Below are 12,737 nucleotides of genomic sequence, written 5' to 3' on the forward strand. Positions count from 1 at the left end.
ACATTATCCGGAAAATAGTTCCCGAACTCGGAGACCTGAGCGGAGAGTCGTGACAGGATTAGTCAATCGAGCTCAAGAGTTGCTCGGCGGTTACGGAAGACGTGGGAGCTTATCATGATGCAACAAGCCGCAAGACATACCGCCGGTGCCGTCCTTGCGGGCCCGGGGCCATTGTACCTGTAGACGTGACTTCCATGATTGAATGGCACACGTAAGATACGTGCTAAACGTTCGACCGCTTCGCACTGACTCTACGGGCTCGGAGTTTCTACGAGAGCGGATGCTCAGGGCTCTCCTCGACTCAACTGTCTCGTCGACGGTAACGAGGACATTGTTCGGCTCAGCAGAACCAGAGCTTTACGAGTTCCTTCGTCTCCTGTCAAACGAGTCATTACGGGGCTCGAGCGACATCGGACAGGGTAGACCGACGAGCGATACTCCACTGCCGAGTAAGCCCGAGATCAGGTCATGTCTCCAATACCCAGAAGCCTTCCGTTGATTCGGGCAGGAACTCGCCGAAGTCTTCCCTCATCCCTCTAACAGGACTTCAAGGTCGTGCGTTCATTCGGTTGACCGATCGCAGAACAAAAGAGAAACCTCAGCCAGTCAGCGAAATAAGCTCTCGAGGGAGGCAAACAATTTAGCGAGATAAAAATTCAGGACGAGAGAGTCGAAAGGGAACTAAACCACCAGGGCAGAGGGTACACATATACAGAGTCAGGTAGAGACAAGACACAACTACATAGATCGACCGACACGTCGCGGAACGTTCTCACGTTTTACGCCCTCTCGGTCTGAGCAAAAACGACACCTGGGTCTGATGCTCTCGCCCCCCTCCTCTTCTCCCGCTACCTGAGCTCACGCCGACCGATGCGCGGATCCTTGGGGGTTAACCGCGGGTCATAAAAATGTTTTCAAACTCAGCTCGGCCCTCCCGGCTGGCTAAGGCTCGGGCGGACGACCAACGAGGCGGCCGGCTGCCCCCCGGCTCGTTACCCGAGAATTTCTACCCGCGTCGGCAGCCCAGCGGAACTCTCATTCCCCGCGCTGACGTGGCCAATCCACCAAGGTGATTCTTGACCAATAAGCCCACATACACCCACCGCCGCGACCGCGAGGGAATGTACGTAGAGCGAGCGGGGTAGGCGTTCCCGTTCGTTATTAGATGTTCGAACCCGAGCCGGACGGCTGTCAGCGAGATCACGGACGGAATCAGAAATATCGCTCGCTGGAGAGATAACCGCAACAACGTGCAAATCTCGATAATTATTTCCGGTCGAGTTGAAATAAGGAAACTTTTGCTACATCAATATGTCCGGAACATCGGGTGGGCGGGTTCGAATCTCCTCGTCGAGAAGCAGTCCCCGATCTTTGCATTCGGAGAACTTACGCAAGCTCGTGATGAAATAATCGATTTGCGGCACGATAACGAGATCCAGGCCAAACAGCTCTTTCATCACAGACGAATCCGCTCGAAGTTCTTGAGTGCATGTTGCCGGAAACACCCCGTCCCTGGTCTCACCAGGTGCGAGAAATCGTGATAAAGGGCTGGGGAACAGGCAGTGCCGCCGTTTGTCCTCCTCAAAATCCCCATGAAGACCTCAGAAACTCCCGGACGTGACCTCATGCTTGGCTTACATTTCATGGCCAATCTCAAACTGACAAGGTGTCAGCACGGTGTCTTTCCGTGTTGCCACCGATGCTCCGCCGATTTTTCTAGCTCCCCAGGGAACATCCTCTACGCGGCGAAGTCAGCTCATCCCTACTGGTACCGATGTGAGATGCGACCCCGAAACTCCGGGGTCGATCTAGGTTGAAGACAAGCGCACCTGTTTAGCCATGTATGCAGAACACAGAAACAAAGTCAAATATTGAACATTGCTCGAAACATCCGAGCCTTCCTGGAGGACGCTCGGCACGATCGTCACGATCGAATTCTCTCCCCAGACTCGAGGAAAAGCTCGAAGTCATCCGATTTGAGTCGCGGTAGCGTGATGGGAACTCGAAGTTGCGAAATATCCTCGATATGGCTCCGCGATTCCGCAATTGAGCGATCTGAGAGGGATTTTCAATGGGGAGAGCCTCGCTCGTTTGCTCGTTGGAATGACGTCCCAACAGCTTCGTTTTTGTTTCCCTTTGAGCCCCGCATAGTTTCCCGGGAATGGTGACCTTGAGTGGATACTCTTCGACTTATTATCGTTTCCCACTCTGCATCAATACGGCCTTCGGATATCCCGACTGAGTGGGGCGGCGGGTGATCATCGAGATGGAAGGGCTCCCACCTCTCATTGTCTCTGTGGCAGATATCTCGGAGACTTGGAATCTTGGGTCTTCCCGTCCAGGGCCGGATCCGGGCAATAAAATATCTGAAGAGCGTTGGAGTAGACGAAATCGTTATCGACCATTCCTTAGGTTCCCGTGGGCGTTCGCTCACGCGTGTGTGTGTGCTCTACAAGGGAAGGATTTGCGTTTATCGGAGCGAGCGATTCCCATCTCCCCGCTATCGATGTCTCACTCCGGCGGAGCTGGGCTTAAGACTTTTATTTTCATTGAATAAGGGGTCTCTCAGTCAGAGAGGGGGAGAAAATACAAGCTCCCCCAGATCTTTCGCCCCTGTTTGTTCACCGTCGCAAGCCCAGAAGAGGGTCTACGATGGAGGCAACTCCACCAAATCAGTATTCTGAGAAGGAAAGTTTTCTCATGGTTCCAGGGGGCAAACAGGACCCCTTTGAAAGTTAGGAATCCGCGGCCCGTTTCGAGTCTGCCTGAGATCTACAACCCGACGCCGATGTGACCCAGCTTTTTCCAATCCGCAATCTTGGCTTTTGAAAAACAAGTTCCTCCCCGCTCCGAGCAAAACGTGGTCGGCTGCTCCACTCGCTCTCCAGCTCGTTTAGAGGTTGACGTCTCGAGAGAGCTTATCCTCGAAACTTGCTCGGAGTTTCAATAGAGCCCAAAATTTATGCAGGAACACAGCCTTGAGCTGTGCTGCCCTCCTCTTGAGTTGAACTCCGCCAGTCAAGGAATCAGGGCGTCAACTTTCGACGGAAAGATTCAGCACTCTCCTCAAATTCCCCGGGGTCGGAGATCCCCATTGAGCGTAAGCAGCGCGGTCAATGGTCCTCTTCCTCATCGAAGGAACGTCAGGAACGAGAGAATCCCCTCTCATGAACCAAGTACTTTCCCAACGCGAGTATCCTGGTAGACTATTCGGGGAGAACACCTAAAGTCTTTCCGACCCTCCGAAGTTTCCGTTCAGCTTGCTTCAACACCGGAGAAAATTGTAATCGCGGCAAAAGTCAACAGCGTCCTTCGTTTCACACACAATCCTCCTGCGGAACGAAGCACCGTACTCCAACGACTCACTTGTCACTTCGCTCTTTATTCAAGGAGCTTGTTGGCTGACTCTTGCCGGCTCCCCGAGCGTCTGGACCCTGTGTCCGGGATTTCAGTGGCGGGTCGGACTCAGAAAGTCCCGCGTTTTCAGTCTTGCGACACTTGATGTCCGGAACCCGCGAAGCTCCTAGATGAGGGCCCGCTGTTCTCAGAGGAGCAGCGGAACGTTTAGCAAGCTCGAAGTCTCGACCATTCCATCACGACGAGGAACCCCACACTCCTGACGGTATAACATCACTCGAGAATTCTAAACAGTTCTCGGTAGGCAGGGCGCTGGCTCATGCTGGGTCAGTCCTGCTGCAGAAACCATGATGACTTGGCTCTCATGCCCGAGCACTCCTGGCTGCTCTGGTATTTATTCATGATAAGGGAATGGGCTGGGGCTCCGAGTTCAGATGGCTACGGGGGATGGCCCAGACACACGTCAATCAAGGATATCTCGTCCATGCGTCACTTATGTCTCGCCGACGCTCCGTGATCCGAAAACATTACGCATTCGCCCAGACTCTCCTCGAACTTGTACATATAGGCGGGAACATAAGGAATCAGGAGTTTTATCGGAATCGTGTCATGAATTAAAACTGTCACTCCAGTTTCATAAACCTTTTCATCAGAGCGAGAAACCTCTGTGAACGAAAACGGTGAACCAGCAGGTTACCCGCGGGGCTGCAAGAGGCCGACGAAGCTGATCGAGTCGATATCGGCAATGAGATTCTTCGGGGCTTTCGCCATCCACACTTATAACAAGGGAGGGAGTTTTGTGCAAATCACGTTCAGAGCCTCTGGCGAGCATCAGTCGTTCTTCAGGGGACCCATGAGATCTAGGACGTTCTTGGAGCCGGGTGGACTATGGTGCGTGGGAGGTCTCACGATGAGCTCAATGTCTCCTATAAAGCAGGGAAGGGAGCCAAAATACCCCAGCGAGACCGAAGGCTTCTTCCTTTGCGCACCGAATCGGTTTCGATCGATTCCTTCGATTTCACCACTGGAGTTGACATTTCGACCCGGAGCTCCAGGACCGCTTCCATCGTTTGGAGAGCAGCGGATCTGTAGGGTACATGAGCTATGCAGCAAAGAAGACACGATTGTCACCTGAACACGTCTCCTGGATCGATGTCAGGTAGAGCACCGATGCGATGCCCCTCTCCAGAACTTCTCCTGGCCGTGCATGCCGGGGGTTCCCTGTTGGGGAGGCCGAGACGATTTCCTCCGACTCGACTCAGATCTGGAACTTGCTGAAATCAAATTGGTTCACGAAGAGAATTCGAATCTTTCCGGAAGGGAGCGACCATCGCTTCGGGTCTACAATGGGGGGTTCCCAGCATTCTTCCAGGTATGCGCTCGACTACTTCTCTTGGTCCACTCAGTCCGAGCTCAAAAGCCACAGCATTCGAAATTATCGCCGACGAGGGGCGTTTCCCGAGCGCTTGAATGTGAGCTTGTTGAGAGAAAAGTTTCCTGAGGCCATTTTCGCAGATGCCGCACTCCGTTAACGATTTCCTTTCCCAGAGAGCATCCCGCGCGATCGTTAGCACTCGTGTAGTCCCACTGTGAATCATGGTAAGCGCTCCACTCGTGGAATCCGTATGTGAGTCCCGTGGTCTAAATTACCCATCAGAGGAAGACGGAGAAAGCCGCCTGTAGCAATGCAGGCGAGCACGAATCGATTTCGAAAGTTCTCCCTGTACAAACGCCCCCGCAGCTCGAAGGCTGTGGATCTCGAAGTCTGGTACTGGTGAGTCCATCCCAAACAATTTCGCAATCTGAAACGTGAGACGAAACTCGAACCGAGAGCGTTCGTAACCGAGGTTGGACAGAAGATCGCCGGTCGTATATTCCTGATCCGGAACTTACTCTGAATCGCGAAATCGATGTGTCAAGACTCCCAGGAAGAAGAAGGTCCGCTGCTGGAGCTTGATTCTGGTGAGATCCCTCGAGAAGATCATCCGAGAGCTGTTGCTCGCACCGCGTTCCTCGGATCGATAGATCCGGCGAGATGGAGCGCCAACCCACTGGGCGCGCGATGCTCGAAGCGCAATCGGGTGCTCCGTCACATCATCCTTGTGTCTGCGTTAGCGGCGGACCCAGGATGACGTCCGGGACGAGGGAGCCGTAATCTCAGAGGACGAGAATGAGAATTTCGAGCGGTCCGCCTCTTTTCCCATACCCCGGTCCCCTAGCTGATCTCGCGGAATTCCTGGAGGAACCTGGTGAATAATTCCACCCGAGTCGCTTGATGAAGCGCTGTGCTCATTTTCCAGGAGCAGTACCTACCCGACAGGCGAGAATAATAAGCCGTTCGATACTCGCAGACCCAGCTCAAACCATACAATAAACCGAGACGGAGAAGGTACGACGAGGAGAGTCAATCATCGGAACTTCTCTAAGGAGAGTTCCCACGAGAACTCCTGCAGGGAACATCGTTCGCATCCCACAGTTGTTGGGAGTTCTGTTCCGCCCACGGAATTCTCAGAGACCGATCGGGAGCCATGGCCAAGCTGGGGCTCGCCCAATGCCTGGTATAGGGCTGGTCCGGATCTACCTTGGAGAAGCGATCCTGCCAGCGAAAATCCTGCCCGTCGCGGCGGATTCGGATTCTATCCTCGGAGCGATTTATCACCGATTGCCAACCGAGGCTCCTCTCTATGGAGAAGCATATGTCGTGCCAGAGAATACGGCCTGTGCATGAATCATTGATGATCCAGGCCGGATTCAATCGGAACGCCGTGCGTCGATTCAGAATTAGTTCCCGAGGTCATCTCACCCGCGAATTTTCTTATCCCCTTTCTCGAAGCGTGGGGAGAACTCGGAATACAATCATGATTTGAATTCATGATCAAATTCACAGGTTCATGATTAATATTAAGTCTATTACTAGAGGCTGAGTACAACTTCGAAATCGCGACAGGCCTTCCCGGTCGATGCGTGCTATTCAGAGCGTAGACTCGGGCTTTCCTTGGGATTACCTTCGACACCGGAAATCTACAAAGATAGCTCTCTTCGAGCATTGAGTGATTCGTCTCGAGTCGTCTGTGTGAGTGCGTCTACAAGGAGACTAGTCTGGACGAGAGAGATAATAGACAGAACCATATTTCTCCCCTTGGAACTATCTGTGTGAGAATGTCCTATACCCGAGGGAGCCGAGGATGCACGCGAGAACGTCAGATGAAATCCCATTCATCACGACCCATGTCTGAGAAAGAGCGAACGGTAGCTTTCGGCACCGCGTTTAACATCGTCTTCTCCCTGTCAGCGGCAGCTGGAAGCATTTCCACAATCGGATCTCACCGACCGCCCGGCGTCGCGTCGGTCGATCCGGGCGGATTTGAATCTCTAGCTGGGGGGAAGGAGAGTTAGGTAAGCGAGGCGGACGTCGAGAATTTTCACAGCAATGCCGGACAGGCAGCATGCTGTGCTTCCTAGTCGCGGCTGGGTCGATTCTCCGCCGTCTCTTTCGCTCAACTCTTCACGCTTGCCGACCTTGAGCTAGAACAGCCTCCATGATGTTTATGAGGCAACTTGCCGAAACGCAAAATTCTCGAGTGCCAAGTTCGAAGCTTCACAAACGAACAAGCGACCGACGCTGTCTTGGCTCGCGGCACAATTTTCCTCCAAGGAGCTTCCGCACAGAATCCTCAGACGGATGCTCTTCCAGCAGCGTCCATGACGTCTGTTATCTCGATAGACTTCCCCTCAGACACTCGGTTTTTCTGTAAGTTATAATGTCTTTCCATGGAGATTGTTTCGCTGCTGTTGCTGGCGTAGGTCAAAGCTGGCGGTGCGTCGGAACGGGAAATGCAATCCGCCAGTCACAGCATCCGACGCTCATATCCATCTGGATGTCGTGCCCGAAGGCACGAGAGCTTCAACCCCATCGGGGAACACCGTTCGGGGAGCCGGGCATGCGAGCGGACTGCTCTGCTGATAGTCAGCTCGAGTGAATCGATGAGAAAGGGACGTGGATCTCTCACCCGGACAGACATTCGTCGTCAGCAAGCGGCCATGGAGCCAAGCGGCTAGCCGCCGCTAGCCAGTCAGCCGGCCAGCCAAACAGACATTCGCTCAAGCACTCGCTCACTTTCGAACTCACTCCCTCGCGGTGACAGTCACAAAGGCACACGTATGAGGATGTAAACAAACGCGTTCTGTCACCTTTTTTCCGATGTAGGATTTTAATTTTCAAGTGCCCAAACCGTCGATCGTATACGAAATGTGTGCAGTTAGAAGTTTCATGTCATCCCCGACCCATTAATTGGCTCCGGTTGCTGCGCTGCGGGAATTTCTACGGTCCAAGCAACGGATTCCGCCACGGAGGCGAAAAAGGTAAACGAGTCGAACTACGCAGAGTCGAGGATGGGGACGACCTGATACCACCTGACCGAGCGCGGATATTGAGAGCATTGTTTTCTCAAGTTATCCGGCTCCTGCCCCGACAAGCTAAAGCAGTTTGAGTCGTCGAAGCGCTTCCGCTAGAATTTTTTTCCACGGTCTCTTGCACCCACCGACCCTACAGTACGTGATTCCGTTCTCCCGGGCTCGAAATTATTTGTTCCGAGAACGCGTGGAAGTCGTCGCCCGCGTTGCGTTTGGGCGAGGGCGCCGAATACGCTTAATGGCTTCGTTGTGACATCATCGAGTCTTGATGCGAGGCGCGATGATTGCGTTTCAGGCGGGCCGTAGGTGTCCCGCGCTTACGAAACATTGAGGTTTTGAGGAGGGCATAACTATTTCGTCACTGGTTTCTATCAGCTGTCATGATGACATTTCGGGAGCGCATGGTGGTGGGAACCCAAACCACGTCGTGCCGCAAGCCGGTTGAGGGGCATAATTCGAGAGCGTATCGGTGCCGTTGCGAGACGTCCATTGTCTATGAGGCCTTAGCCCTTCCTTTCGTTATTCGACGGTGCGCCCTCGCTATCAGTTTGAAAAATGGTTGCGAGTCGCTGTCGCTGAAGAGCGGAAAGAGCCCTTGAGGGAAAAGATCATGAGGAATCGGTTCCTGGAAAGCCCGGCAGAATCGGACGGATATCAGCGCCTTATATTCCCCTGGATTGATTTCGAGGGGGTTCCCTCGGAAGTACGCGAGCGACGGTTCTGACAACCCCATTTCCATTGATATCGAACTACCTGACGTCACTCTACTTATTTCTCATTCCTTCTTGGAAGTGCTGCGCTCTACGCTCCAGTGGACGCGATAGCCTCGCTCTAACAGGTGGAATCCGAGCTGATAACGAATTTACCGGCCGCTATCGAGATTGTTCACCAGTTTCGAACGGAAATTTCAAGCTCCCCGTAGCGATGGCCCACTGCCAACCGTTTTAGACGGTTCCCCTATTTACGTAAATCATACCTACACGTTTTTCCGCTTCCGTCGTACCCCCCGAACCGAGGAGAAGGACGACGCGAGCTCGTCCGATCCATTCCCGTATCGAGCTGACTCTTATCGAGCCAGAATGGACCTAAGGTAGTTCAATGGACTCAACCTGACGAGTGCTTCCTGATTGGGGCTCGTCGCTTAGTGGCGCCACTATGCAAGAACCTGTGACAAGGGCTCTATCGGGGAAGAACCATTCTTGCATGTGAGCACTCAAGTGGCCATCGTGGATAGTATCTAGGACAACAAGAATTGATAGGAGCGAAGCTTTCCGATTTCAATATTGGTGCTTACCGATAAGAGTCCCCCCCTCATGAAGGGACCCGACGACGGCTCACCGAGGCCCTTCCGTACCGGGTTGTACGATGGAAAGTTGCTGCAGGCTTCGACTCCCATCTGAGTTTCTCCTTTCACCTCATATACCCCGTCGCCTGATCTTTTCCGAAGCCGCGTGCGACTGTGAATATATTCTGTTCCCGAGGTGTTCGCCTGCATATTTCCGCGGCAGCTCCCCCTGCAAGCTGTGACAGCAGAATAGTTTCCTTTCTATTGCTGGCGGTGCCGGTACCTTGACATGTGTTGATCGGCTGTGGTGTTGGGAAAGCCATAAAAGACGCTCCCTGTCGCCGACGCGACGTCCCCGGAATATGGCGATTCCTTGCAACCGGAAGGAAACACTCGGCCCTGGAGCTCATAGCCGTCTCCATCCATCGCAAAATATAGAGTTTCTGGGAAACGTGTAGACGCTATCGAGTTCGCGGGGTTTCCGCGATCGTTTCGATTCGTGTATTCGCATGTGGGTTTACGGTTCAGGGCTCCGGTCCTGGGAACATGAGGCCCACGCCTCGGCAGCGTTGCGAATTCGAGCGAAAATATGAGAGGGATGACGTAGACGGAAATGTTCTTGGAATTATCACAATGAGTTTATTGATTCAGCTTGTACGTTTGTTTGTCTTGAAAAATTCAGAACTTCCTTCCTCAACGCATCCGAGTCAGCCATTCCAAAGAGCTCGGAAATCGAGGTCATCCGGGTCGTTCGGAACGGCAGGTGGAGTTTCCGGCAACTCGATCCCCTCCAATTCGAGCGAGGCCAGCTTCAATTCAAGTTCCATCAAAAGACGGAAATCGCTTTGAGCCGAATCACTCTCGAGTCGGAGACCTGTGAGGGCGTGGAGGGCGTCCCAGATATCCTCAAAGGTTTCCCTGTTCGTCGTAGCGACCTGTACTTGAGCCGAGTCTTTCGATAGGATCGTGAGAGCGTAATCGTCTTTGCGATAGTGTTGACACTGCTTCATGGTTTCAATTCTGAGAACATCACCCAACGGAATGGCCACCGTTCGATGATCAATTATGACCCGTATCTGATGTCTGTCGTGAGCGAGTCGTACCACCACGGTTTTGTTCTTGACACGGCTCCCGCGGTCATTTATTCGCGAGAACTCGAGGCCTTCGATCAACTTCGTAATTTTTGATTCTTTCACCAGCTTCCAAATTTTCTCGTTCAGCTGCCTTGTCAGCAAGTCTGAAATAAGAATCATCCGATCAGCTCGAACTGAAACGTCCATCGACAAGAGGACAAACTATGTTCGATCATCGGTGAGCCCGCAACACTTGATTGAACCTAAAATCAGCATACCTAAATTTTCGGCTGAAAAAAAACACCGTCACATCCAAGCGGCTTAAAGTGGAATAATAAATCCACCTACCTGTTCGTTTCGGGTCTTCCCGAAGTTTCGCTTGCTCAGCTTCGAGTTTTTGAGAGATGAGTGTATACGGTGTGGCGTAAAGCATCGCCTGCAGTTGCTCGAAGGACCAGCATGTCATTTGGTTTTCTAATGCCAACGTCAGTTGCTCGCGGACGATCGCGAAAACCTTCTGTATGTCTCCAGATCGCGCTCGCATCTCGCGCCACGTTTTGAGGACAAGTTTCAGACCGATCGAGAAGAATTCCTCGAGGAAAAGTCTCATATTTGTCAAAAACATCCGCAACGCTACCGCCTCCTCGTCCGGAGGGTCCGACGTTATGTGAAGAATGTCCACCATGAGATCAGTGAGTAGGATGGAGCTTTGCAGCAACGGACAAATATATTCCGATGGAACAATGTTAATCTCTTTCATCCACGGGTATAGAACCGTGGAATGGTGTGTCTCGAAGTGCTTAACACAATGGAGGGTGAGGCCGTCTATTTGCCGGAATGTAATGAAAAATTTCTCGCCCGGTCTGAGTACGTCTTCATATTCCTCGGCGGTGCCGCCGATTCTCTTGACCGCGTCGATATAGCGCTTGCTGTTGGGGTCGGGCCGGCCCAGATGGGTGTTGAGAATCTGCTCGAGGAACGCGCGGAATTCCCGTACGTGAGCGTCGTCTCGACCCTGTTGGTACATTGGCAGATATCGACCCCGGAGAAGTCTTGTTTGGAAAAGGCGCAGTTGTCGATGCAAGCAGGCGTCCCGACGTTGACGGCCTTCGGCGTAGCGAGCCAACAACTTCTCCGAAAACTCATCGGAAATCTCCAAAATGCTTGAGACCAGCTCCTGCTGATCGATCTCGTTCAAATGGCTCAGGAGGGCATTCAGCAGCATCAGAGTGTTTTTCGGCACCTCGGCCAGACCGTGCGAGAGATTTTCGGCGATGCAGTTGAGAGGCATGTAGAGGAAAATTTCGTCGGGCTTGATGCGCGCCAGCAACGAAAGAACCGCGAGAGTGATCTCGATGTTGGCGATGTGTTCGGGACAGGGTGTGAGCTCCGCGCAGAGTCTCTTCAGGAACTCGTCTGTGTAGAAATGATCTTTGTCCACTCCCTTCACCAGCAGAACGCGTATGAGTTTCAAGGCTTTGTTCATGGCGGGCCCGTTGAAATGACCGCCAGCAACTGCTTTCGTCAGGGACTGCATACCTTCAACGGCTATAAATCGCTCAATGAACTTAGGGCAATGAACGAAGTTGTCGAGGTCGTCCAGAGCCTTATTCTTTCCGTACGAATCGAGATCGTTCTTCGCAGTTTGAGCGATGAGCGTCGGAGAGCGCATCAGCAGAACGGTGTCTCCGTCTCGAAGTTGGTCTTTATTGTCTTCGGTATAGTAAAATATCTTGCCGTCCTTCTCGTAGGCGAAACGGTACTCATCGGGCTCGAGTCCGACGGCCTGGCACACGACGCCCGACTGCTTTTTGATATTGCTCTCTTGCTCGAAGTTGTGATGCAATTTTTCGTATTCCGGCCGGTGCGGAATCCTGACGTTCAGGACGCAGCTCATGACGGCATCTGAAACATCGGAACGAATCTCAGAACTCTCTCCCGCCTCGAAAACGACTCCTCGGAACGAGGCTTCGGACCGTGTATCATCAGAAAAGCACGAGAATCGTCCTCTGAATCAGACAGCGACCAACGAGCAGCGGTCGCGGCAGCTGACGTAAACTACGCATGGATTTCGCGCACCATCCAGCGGCGGATATTTACGTCGATTCCGTTCATGTCTCTACCGGAGAGGCCAAGCCCGGGCCGTGAAACCGCCGTTTTCCCCTGGTGGACAGGCTCGTCTTGGGAAAAAAAAACCGATTTCCCAGGAAAAACGCTCGGCTACTCCTCGTGACGGCGGCGTCGACCGCCTTGTTCAGCGCACAGACCGGAAGATTGGAACGAGAGCTCAACGCGAGGTATCAAGCCAGTAAACAAGAGCCGCGTCTCGGTCTGTTTACCTACCTGTGGAGCTGTCAAACACGAATGCGTCTGCCGGTGTGTTTTGTTCGGGTCCAGGAGACACTTTGCACGATTCTACACGAAGAGACAGTCGAGGAGTTGGCGGCTCGTTACGGGGGCAATACTGTTATCCTGTCGACCGCGCTTGCCAGCACTGCAGATGATAGCAGCATTTAGCGACCTAGAACAGGTCGTCGCTCGCCCGGCTGCCAGTCAAGCGGCGGCGGCGGCGTCGTCGATAGCGAGCGTTTGCTTTCGTGCAAGCTTTA

General features: G+C 53.0%; 1 protein-coding gene across 1 annotated transcript; it reads right to left on the reverse strand.

The window, feature by feature from the left end:
* Positions 1–9,748: 9,748 nt before the first annotated feature.
* Positions 9,749–12,705, reverse strand: LOC100900669 (engulfment and cell motility protein 1). The gene is made up of 3 exons (XM_018641995.2): positions 12,472–12,705; positions 10,477–12,033; positions 9,749–10,292 (listed from the first exon to the last, which is right to left on the reverse strand). Exons 2-3 carry the CDS (start codon positions 12,023–12,025, stop codon positions 9,763–9,765), a joined length of 2,079 nt encoding a protein of 692 aa, XP_018497511.1. The 5' UTR covers positions 12,026–12,033; positions 12,472–12,705; the 3' UTR covers positions 9,749–9,762.
* Between the last annotated feature and the right edge of the window lie 32 nt (positions 12,706–12,737).

The sequence above is a fragment of the Galendromus occidentalis genome, unplaced genomic scaffold, assembly GCF_000255335.2.
Source record: "Galendromus occidentalis unplaced genomic scaffold, Mocc_1.1 scf7180000076440, whole genome shotgun sequence".
Taxonomy (NCBI): domain Eukaryota; kingdom Metazoa; phylum Arthropoda; class Arachnida; order Mesostigmata; family Phytoseiidae; genus Galendromus; species Galendromus occidentalis.

Excerpts from the sequence above, each read along its gene's own strand:
- LOC100900669 (XM_018641995.2), bottom strand. The coding sequence starts at position 12,025 with ATGAGCTGCGTCCTGAACGTCAGGATTCCGCACCGGCCGGAATACGAA. Across the intron at positions 10,293-10,476 it reads GGAAGACCCGAAACGAACAG|ACTTGCTGACAAGGCAGCTG; the intron begins GTAGGTGGATTT and ends TTCTTATTTCAG.